The 23069-nt window shown below is 47.0% G+C and overlaps 1 protein-coding gene across 1 annotated transcript in view; it reads left to right on the forward strand.

Annotated features, from left to right (window-relative positions):
* The window catches only part of LOC107114506 (anoctamin-2-like), a 278223-nt gene that overhangs the window by 151403 nt on the left and 103751 nt on the right, over positions 1-23069 (forward strand). Inside the window, 1 exon segment of the mRNA XM_015416015.1 lies at positions 2551-2608. Within this exon segment, the coding sequence (XP_015271501.1) occupies positions 2551-2608 (58 nt within the window).

A 23069-nucleotide genomic window follows, 5' to 3' on the forward strand; every position in this document is an offset into this window, starting at 1 on the left:
TGATCTACAATACAGTCACCCAAAGCGCGGGTCCAGTACAAATTCAAATATTTCACTCTGTCGTTCTTCCTTTCTGTCACCTTCACTTTCGCCTCTGTCCTCGGGTGTTTATATGCGCACGGTCGCTTTCGCCCTCTACTCGGCTCCGCAGCTCCTCTCAGTCCTCTGATGGTCCACCTCCGGTCGATCCCACTTGGCTCTCCATTCGTCCACTCCACTCAGCTGTCCGCTCGTCTCTCGTCTCTCCACTTTCCGTTCGTCCGCTCGGCTCCGAATCCGAATGCGCCGTTTGGCTCCTCTTGGCCCTCTTGATCGTCTACCACTCCGCCTCCTCATCCAATTGTGCCACTCAGCCCCTCTCGATCCCACTCGGCACCGCTCAGCTCCGTCTGCCTCCTTCGCTCGTTCAGCCACACACCTCCTTGCTCTCTCTCTCTCAGTATGTGCCACGCCGTCCCTCTCTTGTTCCAGCAAGATCCTCTGCAATGATGATACAGAACCCACACAAAACGTAATATCCACAGGTATCTAAGTTCCTCCCTCCTTTTTGCAGCTATTCCTTTGCTTTAAATTACTCTTTTCCTCCACTTTTAAATGTAATTTTTGGATTTAAATTTTAATGGCTGCCTTAAAGTGGTATACTCAACTTGTTTTTCTCCCTTAGTCATTGAGTCCCACCCTAAAGCCACATCTCTCTACCCTTCTTATAATTATATATTTTTTTGATACTTAGCTTTTTCATTTGTCAGCTTGTTGTAAATTGTTAAAGTTAAGTTTCCTTGCGTTTTGACTCCTTATGGTTCTTTCAAGGTGCATCTTTTCGCTTGGCATTCTTGCTGGGCGTCCTTAGCAGTCCTCGCCTTGAAGCACCTTTGTTACTCCATGCAGATTTGCCACTCCTACATGGATTCAAAGTTAAGCTTCCTGCTTTCTCCAAAAGAACACTTTTTTGGGCATTGGACAACCCAAAAATACTGTAAAGGAAAGAGCTTAGTGAGCAGTGAGCCTGCTCATGTCTGCTCTCGTCGCCACTGGACCGGCTCACCTCGGGGTTTCCAACCTTTCTGAACCTGTGGGCATATTTGGAATTCTGACGCAGTGTGATGTACGTTGCCACAAACTGGCTGCCATAGGAAGTTGGGCCAGCCATAAAATAGCTGCTTTAGTCATACAGTGAAGATTCCTGTTCTTGTGGTAGCTGCTGCTGCTGCTGCTGCCAAATGAACATTTTGTTTTAAAAATGCATAACCAAACAAATCTTCAATGTCTAATCAGAGGCCTTGCTGGGCAAAAGCATCAAGTGGCCAAACCCGCTTTCCAAAAAACCTTGGCTGGTGCCAGGAAGCTGGCACCATGATGCCCATGGGCACCACGTTGGAGACTCCTGTACTAATTCATAGGGTCTTCTTGTAGCTATAGGCACACAGTTCCTGTGGCTCCTTGGTTAAGATTGGATGGCCAGATAATGGGTATGGTGAGCCTACTCCCTAGGAATACCTATTCTTTTCCAATAAGTATGATTGAATTAGATGCAGTCTTGCCTCTTGTCTCTGTGATGGCCAGAAACCTGTTGAGATTCTGGTCCCAATACCAATATAGAAGCATCAAGATGTATTTATGCAAAGAATGGAGGCATTTTGGCAGCAATGGCAGCATCTAACAATCTGGAGTCTACCAGGTTTCCAGACTTCAGTGTTATTAACCTGAATGTGGCTAGACCATAGCTACTTTTCTAGATGGCAGTCACAGCCTGCGATCACACACATTAAACAATCCACTTTCAATGCACTTTCCAACTGGATTTTACTGGCAGAATCCAATTCAAAAGTGGACTGAAAGTGGATTATTTAGTGTGTGTTATCGCAGCCACAGTTCATTTTCTGCAACTAAGGCAAAATGTAATTGCCCAGTACTTTGCAGTATACAATTATTTTTTTAAAGTGGGTTATAATAGCGTGTGCCCTTCTTACACATGTTTTTATCCCTTATTTGCCAGTCATTGTTATAAATGTTTAGCGGGTAGTTATAGTAAAAAATTGTTTTCTTTAATGAAAATGTTAAGAATTTAGAGTATATATTTCGAAGTAATGTTGACAATGGGCACTTTCCCATGCTCTAAAGAATGCACTTTCAATCCACTTTCGATGCACTTTGCAACTGGATTTTACTGTGTGAAATTGCAAAATCCACTTGCAAATTGTTGCTGATTGAAACTGCATTATTTAGCATGTGTGAAAGTGCCAGTATTTCAGCTGCTTCTGTGGCTTTGTGATAAGGATATGATTATTGACAAACTTCATGTTTTAAGATTGCTTTAAATATGTTCTCCTTCCCTTTTCACTGCTGAAATTCACCAAGGAGTGTATACAGGTTGGATTTCAGTCCCCCCCCCCTGTTTTAGAAAACCCCACCAGTGTTTCCTGTTAGATCCTTGTGTGTATTAATTGTGAACAACCAAATACGTCCAGTGTGTAGACATATTTTGATGTGTTTTGGTGATCTACAAATCCTGAGCAATTAAATCTTTCCCCATGTATCTGTTTGCCACAGGAACATCCCAGACCAGAATATGAAATCAAAGTTCTACAGAAGAAACCCAGAACTGAAAGTAGCAAACCAGTAAGCGAAGATGAGGTAGGACACCTGGATTTACTGTCTTTTTCTCGTCTTTTTCTTTCCAGTGTTGCATTTTGGTTTATGTTGCAAGCTTCAGTAGGTTGAATTGCAGATAATCTAACTGAAGATTTCATTCATCACCTTTTAATCAGTGAGAGCATATGTACCAGGAGGCCTATTTGCCTGTTGTTGAGATCTTTTTTATTCTGAACAGCTGTAAAATAAAACAGAAAACATTAAAGATAGTTGGACATTGTCAAAATAGTTCTACATTGGATTTGTGACTTGGCTTCAACTGAAGATGCCTTTTTTAAAGACTTTTTAAAAATCTTTCAAAAATTATAATCTGACCCATTAGTAGCTCAAAACTAGCTCAGAAACGTGTTTTGGTCGATATAACATATATTTAATTTGTAGCTTGGTTAAAATAGAGGTGGTTAATTGATTAAAATTAACTGCTGTTAATGAGCTTCTGCTGGGTTCAAGCAGGCACACATAGGGTATTCCCTCTCTATATTGTTGCTTTTAATGTAAATGCCCATAAAAGCAAGTGTCTGTTTCTCTTTGAAGAAAAATGAGGTGTGTTCTTGTTTTCTGTCACTGCATTGGATCAATGAGGAAAGTTCTTGTAAATGTTTGTTTGAGAACTAATTTTCTGGCTTTTGTGGGTCCCTTAAGATTCCTTGCATTTGTTTTGGCCCGATGCATGCTCTCCTTGAGGTTGCCATATATGGACTGCAGTCACACAGAGCGTTAGCCACGCTACAGAGACGGAAGATAGGCGGATTTTCCGGGCACGATCACAGCGCCACATCTGGGAAGCATAGAGCTCCCGTGGCGAACCCAAGGCTTCCCGCTGAAGATGCGGGGTAAAAAACTAGTACCTCCGAGGTACTAGTTTCTGGAAACCACAGGGCAAGAGCAGGTGCCTGATCGCGTTTCTGGTGGTAGGTTGTGGCATCTGGCACCCGCCCATGTCCCGTCGCTAAAAGTTTTTTTCCCCCAAGTCTCCACAGGATGCGCACAAGCACCCAACGGCGCATACACACACTTCGTTTAAAAACAAACAACACAGCCCCCTCCTCTTTTCTGTACCCCCCCACTCCTGGCTCGGTCTGCTCGAGAAGAACTCACTGCACCGGGCGGCAGAGGGGGAGGTGCAGGGGGGGCATGGCGGGAGGGCGGCCTGGCTGAAGCTCCTCCTGGAGGGGACCAGACGGAGGCCACAGTTTGCATTCCTCTGCAGCCCTGGAAGGGGTTAAACCCGCGGAGCCTTTTGCTAGAGAGGCCACTTCTTTGCTGCGCCGCAGGATTGTCCTGTGATTGGCACCTCCCCCCTAACCACGGGACCTCTACGGGACGTCTGATTGCACAGCCATGCATTATTTTTCTCCGGGGCAAACAGCCTTGCTTCCCCCTCGCATTTTCCTGTCCGTGTGACCGGGGCCATGGTATCCCAGCCAAAACATCCGGAGACGTCTTCAATTTTGAGGTGAAAGGAAATATTCTCATTTTTAAAAAGAAGCTGAGTATCGGGCCTAGCCAGATCAATTTGACCTGCAGCACATGAAAGAGCTCCTTTTCCTCTTGTAGATCATGATTAAGATAGTTGAAGCATAGCCAACGAGCCTAATGCAATGATCTAGGGGGTCTAATGCAGTGTCAGGAGGACAGTTCCCAGTCATACTTGGCTAAGGTTAACATGACCACACGGGAATTTTGCCAGACAGAAGCCAGATGCAGGAATACAGGAAGTAATCTCTAAGAGGAACTGTTGTACACCCAGCACCCTGTCAGTAGTAGCACAGAACAGGACTGGTCCTAGTTAGGGCTATTTTTGGGCGGGAATGCACAGGAACGGAGTTTGAGCTGGCTTCAGAGTTGGCCATGCCCACTACAGCCAAAACCTCTGCGTGCGTGGCTACAGAGGGAAGGCCTGGAGAGCGACCCCCTCGGGCGACTTTGAGGCAGGTGGGCCAAAGGGGCCCCTAGAAGAATCGGGGAGGCATTTAAATGCTTCCCCATTCCTTCCCTGGCCTGTTCAAGGGCCTGCTTGCCCGGACTCCCCGCAGCTGCGGGGTGCCCGAGCGAGCCACAGGAAGGCAGTTTAAACTGCCTTCCCTTCGAGGGGGGACTTTCCCAGGATCCCCGCAGCCATGGGGCACCTAGGCAAGCCAAGAGAAGGCATGGGGTGTGGCCTAATATGCTAATGTGTTTCTGTTGTTGGGTGTGGCCTGTTATGCTAATGAGTTTCTGCTTGGCTTTTTCTACAAAAAAAGCCCTGGTTGTTGATATGCATCTGGCCCTCTTTCTTCTTACTGGGTCCCTGTCCTCTTCTTTGTGTGGCTGTGAGGGGTGAGACCAGGGGCTGCTTGTTCTTCTCAGCACTAGTAGTGCTGCAGCAGGCCTGGCCTAGCTGTGGCAGGAGAGTGGAGTTGGTTTAGTCTGTGCCCAGAGAAGGGACAATGGCAAAACCACAGTACAATCTACAAACCAGCCCCTGAACCTAAATTCATGATGAAAATTTGTGATGAAAATTGCCTAGTTCGTGGTTTGTGAGGTTCCATGTGGTTTCTGGAGGTTCAGGTGGTTTGTGGTGGTGCATGTCAGTGGCATCTGTGGCAGACGTGCAGACGCAGATCAATTACAATAATCAAAGCAACGGGGGGGGGGGGGAATGGACTTCTGCAGCCCTGGAAACACCAATAGTGGCCCTCCAAAACCTGACAGGCAGCACTGGCTGCCAATAAAAGAGCTGCCGTTCTGCTCTATGGGGGTCATGTACAAGGGAATCCCGGGGAGGTCTGCTGCAAGTTTGAGGCCTCTGGCTTGTGGGGGTTCTGTTCTATACCATTTTGGTATAGTGGTTAAGTGTGTGGACTCTAGTCTGGGAGAACCGGGTTTGATTCCCCATTCCTCCACTTGCAGCTGCTGGATGACCTTGGACAAGCCATAGTTCTGTCAGAGCTGTCCTTGAAAGGGCAGTTTCCGTCAGAGCTCTCTCAACCCCACCTACCTCACAGGGTGTCTGTTGTGGCGGGGAAGGGAAAGGAGTTTGTAAACTGCTCTAAGACTCCAAGTGAAGGGCGGGGTATAAATCCAATCCCCCATATGTGTCCTCCTTCTTCACACTCCTGGACCTGCAGCTGTGATTTCCCCAAAGATCACCTGCTTTGGGGAGGCATAAGTTGGCCCCCCTAAATCCAATCCTCACCAAATGTGAAGATCAGGTAGAGAAGAGTCATCTGGAGACTTAACAAGAATTTTGGTGTCTCTAGCCCACAGGTGAGGCATTCTACTGCATGACCCCCATAAAATGAACCAGTTCAATAAATGAAAAGGTTTGTGAAAGTTTACGGTTCGTGTGGCCCCACAAACCATGAACTGAAATGAGCCTCAATTTTCCCGGTTCATGCCCACCTCTAATCTACACTAGCCTTTTCCACACTCCATTATTGGTATTTATATAAAGATAATCTAGTTTGTTTTGAATGCACTTACAGCCATCTCTTTTGAGGTGTGGCCTTACATCCCTCCCACATGACATCTTTGATGTCTTTGCATAGGGATGATGTCCTTTCTTTTTGTCTCTCATTGTCAACAATGTGCTTTTCTTTAATAAAAAAGAAATGAATTTGTGAATTTCTGCAGCAGTGATATTGCGTGTAATTCTGTCCTATTTTAAATATCCAACATTTGTCTTATAATCCATGCTCTGATTTTGTGAATCGGACTATTATAATTGGTGTCCTTGCAACCTGGTCATTGTACTGTTAGCCCGCTAGAGTCCAAGGAGAGAAGGTGGGATCTCCTTCCCCTGCCCTCTGCTCCCATGGACTTTCCTTTCACTCCCTCTTTTCTCTCCATTTCTGGTCCCCCCCCCCATCACCTCCCTTCATTGCACCACCTGTCTTTAAGTTGTAGGGCGCTATATATATCTCACTTAACTGTCTGTGAGGGTCCCCTCCTTCAACTCAGGTATTCATTCTAGCAATGCAACTGCTGGGAAATTTGTCTCCAGCTGCTGAGACAGGAAAACCACCTGAGGAATTTGGAGAGGAATGAAAACAATTTTGATTAAAAGAGTGTTGTTTCTCAGCAGGGGTTTTAGACATCATAATGTTTATAGCACAGTTTAATTAATAAGGCTGTTGTGGTGTGTTTTATAACTATTTTACAATAATGCATCTCCGTACTGTGGCAGTGTAGTTTTCCTCCCAGGATGAATGCCAGGTTGAGGTTTCCCCATAAAAGGCAAGAAAGCTGCAAGTGAGCAAAAACCATAGACCATAATATTTGCTTTTGTCTTGCCCAGACTGTCATGGTGCATTAAAATGTACTCATTGAGATAATGGGTCTCCATTAATATCAATGGCTGTCATGGATGTATAAACCCTGGCAATGAGTTGTGGGGAGGAGGATATGGTTAAGCTTTACTTACTTCTACGGAGCGGATGTTTTGTGCTTTTGATAAAGCTGCCAAGTCAGGAAAGCTTATTAAACAATATCCATATTCTACAGAGACCGGGTTTGCACAAAGCAGGTTTCCACCTTATTATGGAAGAATTCATTGGAAGGTTGTAGAGCAGGTTTACACATCCTGTTAACTTTTGAGTTGGACCTGGCTGAGGTTGAGAATCTATGTTTGGGCTTGTTCAGTGGTGTAACTCTCGTAAGAAATCCACATAAACAAGGAGTGATTCGCAAACTCCCCCGCAACCCCCTCCTCAGCTTACCTCATAATTTGCCTGCGTTTTCTGAGCTTTCTCTGACAACTCTTGGAAACACTCAGTTTTTTTTTCTGGGGTTAGGGTCAGGTTTTGCTACTGGGTCACCTCTTTCCTGTAGAAACTTACCTTTGCAACAGTGATGAGGGGAAGATGTGCAGAAAGGAGAATGGGTTGGCAAACTCAGACACCTTCCAGATCTCATCCTGAAGGCCTTAATACTAAAAAAAGGCAATATTCAGAAACTAGTAGGGAAAATATTTTATCATGCAATCCTGTAAGAAAAGTTGTTCCAGTCTAAGCCCATCAATATCAATAGATTTAGAGTGGAGTACCTTGGCATGGAATTGTCCTGTAAGTCTTCCAGGATACACAGTTACTGATCTAAGAGTTATCATTATCCAGCAGAAGAACTTTACAGGAAGACTCCAGCATGCAATTCATCAACTTTAATTTAAAAAATGGAATTGATCCGGAACATCGGCGTTAACCAGATTAGCAAATAGGGAAATTTTATTATTGCCCTTTTTTTTTTTGAAGGGCCATGATGACATTTGAATTTTACAGTTATATCTTGCCCTATATTTTATGAATTTCATGACCATTTCACCTTGCTGTTTACAAATTTTCTTTGTAACCTTATGTGTGTGCTTGTATATGTGTGTGGTTGCTGAAATAGAGTGTGTATTGCCCGGCAAAAGTTTCTGTTAGAATGAAAACAAACTTGTCTGTCTTTAAGGTGCCACAGTTTGTTTATGGAAGTCCTTAGGGATGTCAGCATCTAGATGGGACCTGGGGATCCCCTGGAATTAAAGCTCATCTTCAGAGTGACTACAGAGATCAGTTCCTCTGGAGAAAATGGATGCTTTGCAGAGTGGACTCTATGGCATTGTACCCTACTGAGGTTCCTGTCCTCCCCAGGCTCCATCCCCAAATCTCCAGGAGGTTCCCAACCTGGATCTGGCAACCCTGATTCCCCCATCCCCCACCAGTGGCCAGGAGGGACCTGACAACCCTAATTCCTAGTGCCTGCTGACCCACTTTTTTAACCAGAAGGCATCCAAAACTACAGTTCTTAAGCATCCTGTTGTCAACGGACGCTCCTGATCATCGCTCAGGACCGTAGACTCCAGGAAACCTCAATCTGAAATCTGGATTCACCATTATTTATTAATTGGAAGACTGATTAATGAGCAGAATGCTTCCTGATCATAATGATATACCTAGAACCGTCCTTGATTAGCAGAGTAGAGCTTTTAATAAATTTTCTTCCTATCAATTATATTTCCTCTCAGTTATTTCCAGTTCTAGAAATCCAGGACCAATTTGCAGCCAGGCAGAGGGTGAGCACCAGAACTTTTCTTCCTGCAGCTGAGGATGAGACCTTTCCCCATTCTGCAGTTAAGCCCCTCTCAATCTCAGAGGACACCAGCTGGGTGTTTTGCCAGGAAGCTTGTATCCTCCACCCCGCCTCTCACTGAAACATACAGCTGCTTTTTTATAGACCAGCCCATTTTGCCAAGCAACTTAAGCCATTGATCTCTTAGTCACTAAATGGCTGTTGTTCATGATGACAATGACAATATGTACCACAGAGGCAGCAATATGTGTGAACAAGATAATTTTTACCCCCCCCCATTACATTTCTCTCATGTCCTTGTTCCAAAGCGTGGTGGATTAGATCCCTTCCAGTCTGGCTTTCGCCTGGGTCATGGGACGGAGATGGCACTGGTCGCCCTCACAGATGACCTCTGGAGGCATCTGGATCAGGGTGGATCAGCAGTGCTGCTGTTGTTAGACCTGTCGGCTGCATTCAACATGGTCAACCATCAGCTACTGACCGACCGCCTCGCCGACATTGGAGTTCAAGGCCTAGCCTTGCAGTGGCTTGTTTCCTTTCTCCAAGACCAGGGACAAAGAGTGGCGCTGGGGGATCAGCTATCCCAGAAGCACCCATTGGAATGTGGAGTGCCTCAAGGGGCCGTGCTGTCCCCGATGCTTTTTAACATCTATATGCGCCCTCTTGCACAGATTGCCCGGACACATTGGCTCGGTTGTCACCAATATGCAGATGACACCCAGCTCCATCTGTTGTTGGACTGCCAGTCTGACTCCAAACTGGATGACCTAGGTCGGGCGCTACAAGCCATGGCTGGTTGGCTTAGGCTGAGCCGGCTGAAATTGAATCCAATGAAGATGGAGGTCCTGTGCTTGAGTCGGAGCGGTCTGAGGGTAGGGATCCCGCTCCCAACCTTCAATGGGGCACCACTCATGCCAGCACCGAAGGTTAGGAGTTTGGGAGTGCTCCTGGATGCCTCCTTAACAATGGAGGCCCAGGTAGCAGCCACTGCCAAGTCAGCTTTTTACTACCTTTGGCTGATCAGGCAGTTGGTTCCCTTCCTTGAACGCAATGACCTGGCAACAGTGATCCATGGGATGGTCACCTCGAGATTGGATTACTGTAATGCCCTCTACATGGGGCTGCCCTTGTCGCAAATCTGGAAGCTTCAGCTGGTGCAAAACACTGTGGCCAGGTTGCTGATGGGAATCCCTATTCGGGAGCACATCCAACCTGTGCTAAAGACGCTGCACTGGCTGCCTATAGCATACCAGGTTTGCTTCAAGGTGCTGGTTCTTACCTTTGAAGCCCTTTATGGCCAGGAACCTGCATACCTGAGGGACTGCCTTTCCCCATATGTACTCCAGAGGACGCTGCGATCGGGGACCCAGAATCAGCTGGCTCTCCCAAGCTGTTAGGAGGCCAGACTGGTGGTGACCAGGGCCATGGCTTTTTCGGTGGTGGCTCTAGTCTGGTGGAATGAGCTCCCAGAAGAGATCAGGGCCCTGCGGGACGTCTCACAGCTCCGCAGGGCCTGTAAAACAGAGCTCTTCCACCAGGCTTTTAGAGCCGCCACCACTAACACCTCTACCGCCAGCAACTAGCATCTATGCTGGCAGAACCCTGGCCTGCTGGTCCCTTTAATATTGCCCAAGCCAATCACCCTAGATAGCTGCAGAAGGCTGAAGAGTTAACTGGGAACGAGGAATGTATTAGCACTTTACTATGTTATTACATTTGTGTTGACATTGTACAGGAGGCAGCAATCACCACCATCCCAAAGAAAAAGAAATGCAAGAAAGCAAAGTGGCTGTCTGATGAGGCTTTACAAATAGCAGAGGAAAGAAGGAAAGCAACAGGCAAAGGTGAAAAGGAAAGATTTACCCAACTGAATGCAGATTTCCAGAGAACAGCAAGGAGAGATTAAGGAGGCCTTCCTGAATGAACAATGCAAAGTAATAGAGGAAAACAATAGAATGGGAAGGACTAGAGATCTCTTCAAGAAACTTGGAGAAATCAAGGGAGCGTTCCATGCAAAGCTGGCCATGATAAAGGACAAAAACGGTAGGGACCTAACAGAAGCAGAAGAGATTAGGAAAAGATGGCAAGAATACACAGAAGAACTATACAAGAAAGACCTCGATGTCCTTGACAACCACGACGGTATAATCACTGACCTCGAGCCAGACATCCTGGAATGTGAAGTTAAATGGGCCTTAGAAAGCATTACTAACAACAAAGCTAGTGGAGGTGATGGTATTCCAGCTGAGCTATTCAAAGTCTTAAAAGATGATGCTGTTAAAGTGCTGCACTCAATTTGCCAGCAAATTTGGAAAACGCAACAGTGGCCACAGGATTGGAAAAGGTCAGTATACATTCCAATCCCAAAGAAGGGCAATGCCAAGGAATGTTCAAACTATCGCACAATTGCACTCATATCACATGCTAGCAAGGTCATGCTCAAGATCCTACAAGCTAGGCTTCAACAGTACGTGGATAGAGAACTACCAGAAGTACAAGCTGGGTTTCGAAGAGGTAGAGGAACTAGAGATCAAATTTCCAACATTCGCTGGATTATGGAGAAAGCAAGAGAGTACCAGAAAAACATCTACTTCTGCTTCATTGACTATGCTAAAGCCTTTGACTGTGTGGATCACAACAAACTATGGCAGGTCCTTAAAGAGATGGGAGTACCAGACCACCTCACATGTCTCTTGAGAAACCTGTATAAGGGTCAAGAAGCGACAGTTAGAACCGGATATGGAACAACTGATTGGTTCAGCATAGGAAAAGGAGTACGACAAGGATGTATATTGTCACCTTGCTTATTTAATATATATGCAGAGTACATCATGCGAAATGTTGGCCTGGATGAATCACAAGTGGGAATTAAGATTGCTGGGGAAAAGATCAACAACCTCAGATATGCAGACGATACCACTCTAATGGCAGAAAGTGAATAGGACCTAAAGAGCCTCTTGCTCAGGGTAAAAGAGGAGAGCACAAAAGTGGGCTGAAGCTCAAATACTTTGGCCACCAAATGAGAAGGAAGCACTCACTGGAGAAGACCCTGATGCTGGGAAAGATTGAAGGTCAAAGAAGATGGGGACGGCAAAGGATGAAATGGTTAGACAGTGTCATAGATGCAACGAACATAAAATTGAGCAAACGTCAGAGGACGGCAGAAGACAGGAAGGCCTGGCGTGATCTGGTCCATGGGGTCGTGAAGAGTCGGACTTGACTGTGCGACTGAACAACAACAAAACAACATTTGTGTTTTAATACTGTATTAATGAAATTATTGTTTTATATGATTGTATTGAGATTTTATTCTGTTGTGAGCCGGCTTGGGTGGTTTAGAAATCTGACATGCTCTGTTTGGGTATCAAGAAGGCTACAATTTTATTTCCACAAGTTCTAATTAAAATGAACAAGTGCAGGGACCACTTGCCCAAAAAGGCTAGTTTAAGTGTGTGTTTGTGTAGCTCCTCCATTAGAGTTGCCAGTCTCCAGGTGGGCCTTGGAAATCTTAAAATACAGCTGATCTTGAGACTACATAGATCAGTTCCCCTGCAGAAAATGGTGGCTTTGGAGGGTGGACTCTGTGGCATTATACTCTACCGAAGTTCCTCCCCTCCCTAAATACTGCCCTCCACAAACTCCACCCTCACATCTCCAGGAATTTCCCAGCAGCCCTATCCTCCAGCTACCCATCCCATGGAGGTTAATTATGATGTTCTTTCCCACATTGGTAGGACCATGAGTCCCATTCTTTTGGCCCCTTAAGGGGACCCTCATATTTGAGTTAGCTGAGTGTATTTGAGGAGTCACAACCAGTCTGGCATAGCAGTTAGGTGTGCAGACTCTAATCTGGAGAACTGGGTTTGATTCCCCATTCCTCCACATGCAGCTGCTGATGTTACCTTGGGTCAGTCACAAGCTCTCTCAGAGCTGTTCTCTCAAGAGCAGTCCTCAAAAGAGCTCTCTTAGCCCCACCTACCTCACAGGGTGTCTGTTGTGGGGAGGGGAAGGGAAAGGAGTTTGTAAGCCACTATGAGACTCTAAATGAAGGGCAGGGTATAAATCCAATCTCCCATTCAGTGCGGCCCTACTCATATCCCAAGTGCCACAATTCTGAGATTATTAAGCAAAAACAATTGGTGTTTCTTGGAGAAGAAACCATTTTGTTATGAGGAATGCCTACTGAAGTCCAATTAGTGGCAGCATAAAATTCCCTCCTGGCCTGTTACAGGTTGACTGCTGGAAAATCCATACCAAAAATATGGTTGACAGACTGAAGAAGAAGCTGATTCGGTAGTAGTAGAGAGTGAGGCAGAGGCCAAGTGAGGTTGAGGCCCAGGGCTGGCGTCTCGATATAGGGCTTCAATAGCTCTGAGGGAAGCGTCCCTCTCCCAGATGCAGGGTAGCCAGCCCTGCCCCCACACCTCATTCCTCACGTACAGTCAAGCCTAAAGGCAAAGAATTATTACTTTTTCCCCACATAGGCTCTTTAACCCTCTTTGGCTTCTGAAGGGAAACTGTGTGGTGTTTTTTTTTTTTTAGGGGGAAAAAAGGTTTCACACCCCTTCAAGATAAAGCTCAACAACAGCAACAAAAAATCGGGTCATAACAAGCTTTGGGAAATTCGCTTTAGAGCTTCATTAACCACGGGAGGACCGTTTTATCCTTAAACTGTGTATAACCTTTAAAAAAACACAAGCCAAAGTGGGCTAGAGAGCCAATATGAAAGGGACCTTACTTTCACTCACAGACTTTCTGAGGGATATATGAGCCATCTTGGACAGATTCTGGTGATTGCAGAGTATAACTCTTTTAAATAAGCAGATAAACCCCTCTTCCTTGAAGAAATTTTGCCAGTGTTATTAAAGCTCTGCAGTGTTTGACAGAGACCTCAGTGGGGCCTGGAGAATCTTTTCCACATCCAAACCAGAGTCTTAATGTTATAAAGCTTCCCTTGCTCGAAAGCCAGTCGAATCCGACTCTAGGGTTGCAGTGCTCATCTCCGTTTCAAAGCCGAAGAGCCAGCGCTGTCCGAAGACGTTTCCGTGGTCATGTGGCCAGCATGACTAAACACCAAGGCGCACGGAACACTGTTACCTTCCCACCGGTACCTATTTATCTACTTGCAATTTCTTGCTTTCGAACTGCTAGGTTGGCAGGAGCTGGAACTAGAGATGGGAGCTCACTCCATCATGCGGCACCTGGGTCTTGAACTGCTGAACTACTGACCTTCCACAGCCTGCAGTTCATCGTCTTAACCACTTGAGCCACCACAGCTTAATGTTATACCACATAGATAATGATAGATGGTACATGCAGAAATAAGCAAGCTGAGGGAATAAAATTGCTGTAGCAGCTAAAGAGGGGAAGTAGATGAGGAAAGAACAAAACCCCTTATCTACTGCTTATGCAGTGTCAGGAGGCAGGCGTTTCCCATAAACTGAAGTGCATCTCTTTGTGTACAGAACGGCGCCTTTGTGCTCACAAGGTAAAACACATTGACCTGGGCAGGTGTCATTTGTTCCGTATTGCTTTATAGAGGTGAATTATGTAAGAAAAGTGCCCACTGGGCATTATCTTGTGGTAAATGGGATTTTCATAAAGCACTTGTTGCAGTATTTATTGTATTGAGGTTTCAGTGCATAACATATTTGCCCATCAAGGTAACTGTTCCCCACCAAGCAGTAAATATTTTATCTGCTCCATTCTGCACAAAGGAAAGAGCTTGTCAGAAGCAGAGCTGATACAAAAGGTCGGTGCTGATTTATCGCTGCCGCAAAGCTCTCCAGGTGCCAGTATTTCAAAGGAAAGCTTTTTGAAGGGCCCGAAACATTTACAGTGAATGCCCCGGGGTGAAGCAGCAGTACAAACAGGGAATAATGATGAACAATTACGTGCACCTGAAAAGAGACAATGAAAAGTTCTAGGGGACTGAGCCTGAAAAGGCTTAGCTGAGCACCCTTGTCATAATTGGGATGGAGATTGTCATAATGGCTTAACAAGTGCATATCAAATGACAATGCAGTAAACAACACATAAGCATCAAAATCCTTCTCATATTCTTATAGCAAAATAAAATTAGCAATGGTGGACATGGGTTTTGGTGGTTTTAAATGGGGGGTTAGTCAGTTTCATGGGGAGGATAAATGAATATTTGTCATCACTCAATGGAACTTCCATATTAAGAGGATGGTTATCCAAAGGCCAGGTCCATGGGGACAAAGAGGAAGGGAAGCTTTTGCCATTATGCTCTGCTTGTGGGCTAGATGCAGACCAACCTCTGATTTGACCTAGCAGAGTTTTTCTTATGTCCTGAACAGGTCCAGAAGTTTTGCTTTCCATTGCATGTCAACCTAAGGTCATTCTCTCTGATGGTCTCCCTCCTCTTGGATCAGGAGGAGTGAAACTAGGGGTCAAATCTGCTCTGGTGCTCCCTCTGGTTTGCTGTCTTCCACAAGGAGCTGTCCAGCAGCCCCTTGTAAGACCTGCTCTATGCGACATCAACTGATTTGATGGTTGGGTATGATCATAACTCTAATAAGTTGCTTGGTACCTATTAACATCTCTAAGCACAGTTGCAAAGTGTTCCCATAAATCAAAACACATCCATAATAGGCCATGGAGAAGCCATAACAAATTGTCCCTCCCCAATTAACTCAAGAGCTAGTTGTGGCATGGAGACACATGTTATACCTCAAGACATGCAGCATGGCATCACTCCACTTCCATGTCTTGAGGGCAAGAACCACTCAAGTAGCAACTGAGTGACAGGGGACTGTGCGGATGAAAGAAATGGCCTTATCTAACAACAAACGAATGGCCAAATGAAAAATGGTAATCTTCTTTGAACCCCTATAGCTACTCTGCCTGTAGAGGGCAGGCACAGATACTCAACAGGAACCTCAGCTCTGTTGGTGTGAAGACAAGGCACTCCACAAAGGTAAGCAAACACTAGACAGGGGGCACCATATCTCATACATCCATCTCACCTCCAATTGTGCAGAATACACCTGTGGCCACAGAGGGTCTTGCCTCCCCCCCCCCCGAATATGGGGGAACTGCATGGGCTTAATATGCTTCCTCCTTACTTAACAGATCATTGTCATGTCTCCCTCACAGAGGACACCGGGATAGTATGCAGTTTGCTTCAAGGGGGAATATGTTGCCAGTAAATCCCCAGATGCCAGTAAACTCCCCACCTGGGAAGAGAAATGAGGAGCTCATGTCCTCTTTATTGATGAGCCCCAAACAATGGATTCTAATAACTGGTACCGTTAGTCCAACACTCATGACTTCTTCCTTACAGGGCTGGAGCCAAGGCACAGGGCAGCAGAACAAGCAGTGATGGTAGACGGCATCCTTTGAAGCTTCCTTCATTAGATGTCACAGTACTACCCTAAGGATAGTGTTGCCTTTCTCAATGGGTGAATCTCCAAAAAGAGATACCAGTGGAATGAATAGGTGAGTGCACCATCAATGGAAGAGAGTGGAGTCTGATGTGAGGCATATAGCATGAAACAGCATCCAGGAGGAGGTACCCTTTCTTTATGATTTTTGGTGAGCATTTCACAGTCTCAGGTCTTGTCTCTGACAGCCACTATGACACTGCGCTTTGCAGTCCCTGTTCTGTTTCTTTCTTTGTCACTCTGCAGAGAACAGAAACAATAGTGACAAATGGGAAGTCGGGATGCAAAACATCAAACGTTTAAACTGGCAAGGGTTACCCGTGCCCTCTAGCATTGCCTGTGCTGGTGAAATGTGTGCTTCCCATTGTGGGCCTTACTATTAATTGTCTGTGCACAAGAATGACACCAGAGCACACTAACATGTTCATTTAGTAGTAGAGTTGATAACATTTTATTTATTTAATTAATTTAATAGGAATAAGGCCCGTTGTGGAAAGAAATACAACAATCTGTAGAAAGAGGCTCTAGGCATCTGCTCCAGCCATGTTTACTCAGCGTCAAATTGCTGTGGTTACCTCAGCAGGGTATAATGACACAGATTCCACCATTTTATTCAAAGGAACTGATCTCTGCCACCTGAAGAACAGTTGTAATTCTGAGTGATCTCCAGCCCTCCCCTGGAGATTGGCAACAATGGTTCCCCAGGGGGAAATGGCTGGTTTGGAGGGTGGAGTCTATGACATTGTACCTCTCTGAGGTCCCACCCCCCTCATATCCCAGGCTCCACCCCTCAGATCTCCAGGAATTTTCCAACCTGGAGTTGGCAACCCCATCTCCTTCTCAGCTAACCATCAACCTACCGTTGTCTGCCCCTCTGACTTCAGCTGACTCCCTCCTGGAGAACAGTTGTAATTCTGAAAGATCTCCACCCCACACCTGGAGATTGGCAACAATGGTTCCCCAGGAGGAAATGGCGGGTTTGGAGGGTGGAGTCTATGACATCATACTTGTTTGAGGTCCCACCCCTCCTCAAACCTCACCCTCTCCAGTGTTCATCCCTCAGATATCCAGGAATTTCCCAACCTAGAGTTGGCAACCCTATCTCCTTCCCAGTCAACCAATCACCGTACCTTTATTTGCCCCTCCGACTTCAACTTTCCATCTTCCCTCCCACCTGCAGCCTCTACCCTGCTCTGAAGCCCTGACTGCTATGTCACACTGGCTGTCATAGGGGGGCCATCTCAGCAGGGTATAATGACACCATTTTCACCAGGGGAATTGATCTCTGCCATCTGGAGAGCAGGTTTAATTCTGAGTGATCTCCAGCCCTCCCCAGGAGATTGACAACAATGGTTCCCCAGGAGGAAAAGTAGTTTTTCTCCAAAGTGGGGACCAAAGGAGCTTACATCATTCTTCTCTTCCCCTTTTGATCTGCACAACACCCTGTGAGGTAGGTTAGGCTGAAAGTCGGTGACTGGTCTGAAATCACCCACTTAGCTTCCACAGCAAGAACCTGGGTCTGGCAGACCCTGCTCTGAAGCACTAACTGCTATGCCACACTGGCTGTGGTATCACCTGGTATCACAACTACATTCCAGACAACAGATCTCTCTTTCTCTTCCCCTGGAAAAAAATAACTGCTTTGGAGGGTGGCTTCTATGGCATTCTGTTCAGCTGAGACCTCTCCCCTCCCTAAACTGTAGACTCCACACAAAATCTCCAGGAATTTCCCTGCCTGGAGCTGGCAACCATAGTCAGGACTGGCCCCAATGAGTTTTCTCCCAAAGGCCAAAATAGGTGTGGAAAGGGCCTCCTCCCTCTGCCTTTTACTGACAAAACCAAGCTTGGTTGCCTAACAATGGGCACTGAGGTGAAAGTAGGGTTGCCAGCTCTGAGTAGGGAAATACCTGGAGATTTGGGGGGTGGATCCTGTGGAAGTGTCAGCTATGGCTGCCATAAGTGTGGTGTATGTTTCTAATTGCTTTGCATTCCTTTCCATGCGCTTAATTGCTTCTGTGCTGTACCGTGTATCTCTCAAGCTCACAGGAGGAGTTGGTGTGTCTAGGTTTTGTGGGAAGCTAGTTTCCCAGCTTGGCAGCTGTTAGAGAATGCCCGTGCACAGGAGCCCGTCTAATTGGTAGTAGTGGGGGGGCGCATACGAATGCCCTATATCCTATTATGCGCATAGGTAACCCGCCATTCCTAACAGTGTTCATGTTACTGCATCTATAGCTTTTCAATAAAAGTAAAACCTTCCTAGAAGCGTGTACTTCGTTGTCTTGCTGTGGATCCTGACATTCTGTTAGGAATCCTTTCATTCCCTATCTCAGCGCCTCTCTCAACCCACGGAGAGGGGAAACCCTTGCCTACAGAGCCGGATGAGCCCAAGGAGCCTGACGAGCCCAAGGAGCCTGACAATGTAGAGGACCTCCTGGTAACCACAGCCTCGGTACCAGTGCCTACAAAGCCACCAGCAACTGGAGGAGTGGGGGGGGACTATCCCGAAGTACTCCTCGACGCATCTGTTCCTGACTCCCCAGGCCCCGAGGTACCGGGCTGGACAGAGTGGCAGATCCAGTTCCAGTTGGAGCCGGTTCAACCCCAAATCAATGGCAGAGACGTATCTACTGACGCCCCCCCCCCAAGAGACAGCTTGTATGAAAGGGGCCTTGCCGCCGCGGCGGGATTACTCCCATTTGGAGCTCCCTTCAAACCTGTCGCTAGTTCATGGGTGACGGAGGGATCGAAGGCCCAGAGTGGCCGGGTGTCCCCAGACGAAGGACTGGAACTAGCTAAGTGCATGGAAGTGGCTGACCGTGAACTGATCAGCCCCTCTTTGGTTGCGGGACTTGAAGCTGGGGTGGTGAAATTAAAAGACCCCTTGATCTTTACCCAAATGGATGGGTCTACTATGAAAGACCCGTGCGTATCCAAATGGATGGGTCTACTATGAAAGACCTGTGCGTATTCGAAATGGTGCCATTGAGAATGGGGGCAGGGGATCACTGGGAAGCCCGAACTTTTGTGGTTACCCCAACAGCAGGCTTTCCCCTCGTATTGGGGGCCCCCTGGCTACATGGGCATGACCCTTATATACTGTGGGAAGAGGGGAAGGTGCAATTCATCTCTCCCAGATGCCATGAGTACAGATGGGATGCTAAGTGGGGTAAGAAACCCCCTCTCGAAACCCCAGGAGCGTTCTTAGCCCAAGAGGAACTGCCCTCCATTCCTCTTATCGGGACTTGGCTAGGGTTTTTGGGGAGGAGGAAGCGGATGAATTGCCACCACATAGACACTCAGACTGCAGCATTGAAATATTGCTGGGGCACAAACTGCCTAAGGGGCGAATCTATGCAATGGGACCGGCTGAGAAAGATGAACTCTGAAATTTCATTGATAAAAACTTGGCGAGGGGATTCATCAGGCCGGCTTTGTCTCCCTATGTGGCCCCAGTACTTTTCTGGAAGAAAGAGGACGGTGGGCTGAGGCTCTGCACGGATTACCGGGGTTTAAATGGAGTGTCCTCCACCAATGCCTACCCTATGCCCTTGATTAAAGATTTACTAGCCGAGGCGGCTAAAGGGAAAAAAAATTCTAAGTTGGACTTGAGAGATGCATAGTTTTGGGTGCGCATCAAGGAAGGTGACGAGCCGAAAACCGCGTTCAACACTCCCATTGGCCAATTTGAATACCTCGTGATGCCATTCAGCCTTCAAGGGCCCCCGGGGGTCTTCATGAACCTGATAAATGAGGTGTTGCACAAGCATTTGTTTAAAGGGGTGCTCGTTTACCTTGATGATATCCTTCTGTACTCCCCCGATGTCTCCTCACATGTGAAATTAGTGAGGGAAGTTAAGTACGTTGCACAAGCACAAACTGTTTGCTAAACTGTCCAAATGTGAATTCCACAAGACCCACATTGACTTTTTGGGCTACCGCATTTCCAACCAGGGACTGGAAATGGACCCGGGGAAGGTCCAAGATGTCTTGGGGTGGGAAGCGCCCCGGACCAGACGACAATTACAATCCTTCCTCAGTTTTGCGAACTTTTATCATTCCTTTTTGCCCAACTTTGCCCAAGTCAGCCTCCCCCTCACAGATCTTTTGAAAACGAAAGAGTCCAGAGGCCACCCGACCTGGTGCTACGCTTCCCTGGACTGCAGAGTGTCACGAAGCGTTCATGCGCTTGAAAGCCCTGTTCACCTCAGAGCCAGTTCTGGCCCATCCCAATGAATCGAAAAAGTTCATTGTGCAAACTGACGCTTCTGATGTAGCAATGGGGGGGCATCTTACAGGAGGGGGAGGATGGGCTGTTACACCCGTTAGCGTATGTGTCTAAAACGTTTAACGACACAGAGAGAAATTGGTCAGTATGGGAAAAGGAAGCGGGGGCAATAAAACTGGCGCTTTCTACGTGGAGACATTGGCTGGAGGGGGCTAGGGTCCCATTCGAGGTGTGGATGGATCACAAGAACGTAGAGACTCTCAAAACGCCCCGTTGCCTGAACGCTAAACAGCTTAGGTGGGCGGATTGCTTCTCTAAGTTCCAGTTCATCCTTCACCATTTCCTGGGCTCGGCGAATTCGTTAGCTGGACTAGCTCTCACGCCTCCCCCAACACGACAGTCAAAGGGAGGTGATTCTCGATTCGGTGTTCACCCCCTCTCACCTGGGTGGGGCAGTGACAACTCGCAGCCAGGCCCACGTCAACCCGCCTTCTCTACCCCCCCCCCAGCCTCCTGACTCACCTACGTCAACAGGGGCCCCCTCGACCGCTTGGTCTGACAAGTTCAACTCCGCCTTCTCAGAGGTGGATCGAGAGCTGCTAGAGGGAGTGGGAGATTGCGTGCAATGGGAAAATGGCTGTTGGTATCATGGACATAAACTGTACGTTCCCCAATTGCTCAGGGGGGAAGTTTTGCAATCAGTTCATGGCTCAAAGTTAGCGGGCCACTCTGGTTTCATGAAATCTCTTCAACTACTGCAGAGACGGTTCTGGTGGCTGCACATGCGCAAAGATCTATCTTTGTTTGTTCAATCATGCCAAGTTTGCACCATGAGTAAACCTCGACCCGGAAAAGCCCCGGGACTCTTACAGCCCCTCCCCACCCCAAGCCAACCCTGGGAAGTTATTTCAATGGATTTTGTAATGGATTTGCCACCCAGCAAATCAATGACTGTGATTTGGGTGGTAGTGGACTTATTTTCCAAGCAGGCACATTTTGTTCCTTTTGCTTCCCTGCCCACGGCTAAAGCCCTTTGGTAAGGCATCCTGGTGCACGTGGTGCGGCTTCATATGTGATGGATTTTGTAGTCGTCCTCACTGGCCCAGCACAACCAGCACAACCAGTTGCAATGTGCAGAATGCCCAGCATAACCCAGTGACACTGTGGCACTGCAGGCTTAAAAGGACTGATCTCAAAGCACAGAATCACAACAAATCCAAGCTGGGAGAAGGGGATTTTGTAAGCTATGTGCAAGAAAATGGGAAGGAAACACAAAGGAACATCAGCAAAGAAAATAATCCTCTTGAAATGGACAAAACTCATTTGAAATTGACAAAAGCAGCAGAGCCAACTTCATAACTGGGAACGGAGTGGCCCTGTGACAATCGCACTTCAGTGGCGCGGTGGATCGGTACCGTTGCACAGGGATGGAGGCAACATCTACTGGACACCATCTTGTCTTAATTTAAGAGCAACAGCATTGAGCATGTTATGTAATTTCGATATTTATTCTGTTTTATCCTGTTTTATTCGGTTTATGTATTGGCACATGATGCCCCTGTTTGTTAGCCGCCCTGAGCCCATTTTTGGGGAGGGCGGGGTAGAAAATTAAATAAATAAATAAATATGTTGCTGACCAAGGTGATCTCCAACCATGGTACTCAATTCGTTTCACGGTTTTGGAGTGAATTGATGAAACTTATGGGGATGGAGAGGGGTTTGAGTAGCACTTACCACCCAGAGGCTGACCGGCAAACGGAAAGGGTTAATCAAACCTTGGAACAATACCTCCGTTGCTTTACAAACTATCAACAGGACGATTGGAACGATTTGCTTCCCCTTGCAGAATTTTGCTATAATAACACTTGCCACTCGTCGACTGGGATGTCCCCGTTTAATGTGCTATGGCTATGGCTATGACAGCCCGCCGGTTCCCTTCCTGGAGGGAAACATGGACTTAGGGCCTGGGGAAGCGGGGATGTGGTGCAAAAAACTGCAGGACTCTTGGCCCCTTTTGTGTAAAACTCTGGATGCAGCCAAGGAGGCTTACAAAACACAGGCTGACAAGAGAAGGGTGGAGGGTTGGGCTCTGCAGCCTGAAGATTCAGTGTATGTGTCTACGCCATAAGTGTGGTGTATGTTTCTAATTGCATTCCTTTCCATGCACTTAATTGCTTCTGTGCTGTACCGCATATCTCTCAAGGTCGCAGGAGGAATTGGTGTGTCTAGGTTTTGTGAGAAGCTAGTTTCCCAGCTTGGCAGCTTTTAGAGAATGCCCGCGCACGGGAGCCCGTTTAATTGGGTAGTAGTGGGGGGGGCGCATACGAATGCCCTATATCCTATTATGCGCATAGGTAACCCAAAAGTTCATTGTGCAAACTGACGCTTCTGATGTAGCAATGGGGGGGCATCTTACAGGAGGGGGAGGATGGGCTGTTACACCCGTTAGCGTATGTGTCTAAAACGTTTAACGACACAGAGAGAAATTGGTCAGTATGGGAAAAGGAAGCGGGGGCAATAAAACTGGCGCTTTCTACGTGGAGACATTGGCTGGAGGGGGCTAGGGTCCCATTCGAGGTGTGGATGGATCACAAGAACGTAGAGACTCTCAAAACGCCCCGTTGCCTGAACGCTAAACAGCTTAGGTGGGCGGATTTCTTCTCTAAGTTCCAGTTCATCCTTCACCATTTCCTGGGCTCGGGGAATTGGTTTGCGGGGCAAGCTCTCTCGCCCCC

This window comes from Gekko japonicus, unplaced genomic scaffold (assembly GCF_001447785.1).
Source record: "Gekko japonicus isolate JY-2015 unplaced genomic scaffold, Gekko_japonicus_V1.1 scaffold159, whole genome shotgun sequence".
Taxonomy (NCBI): Eukaryota; Metazoa; Chordata; class Lepidosauria; order Squamata; family Gekkonidae; genus Gekko; species Gekko japonicus.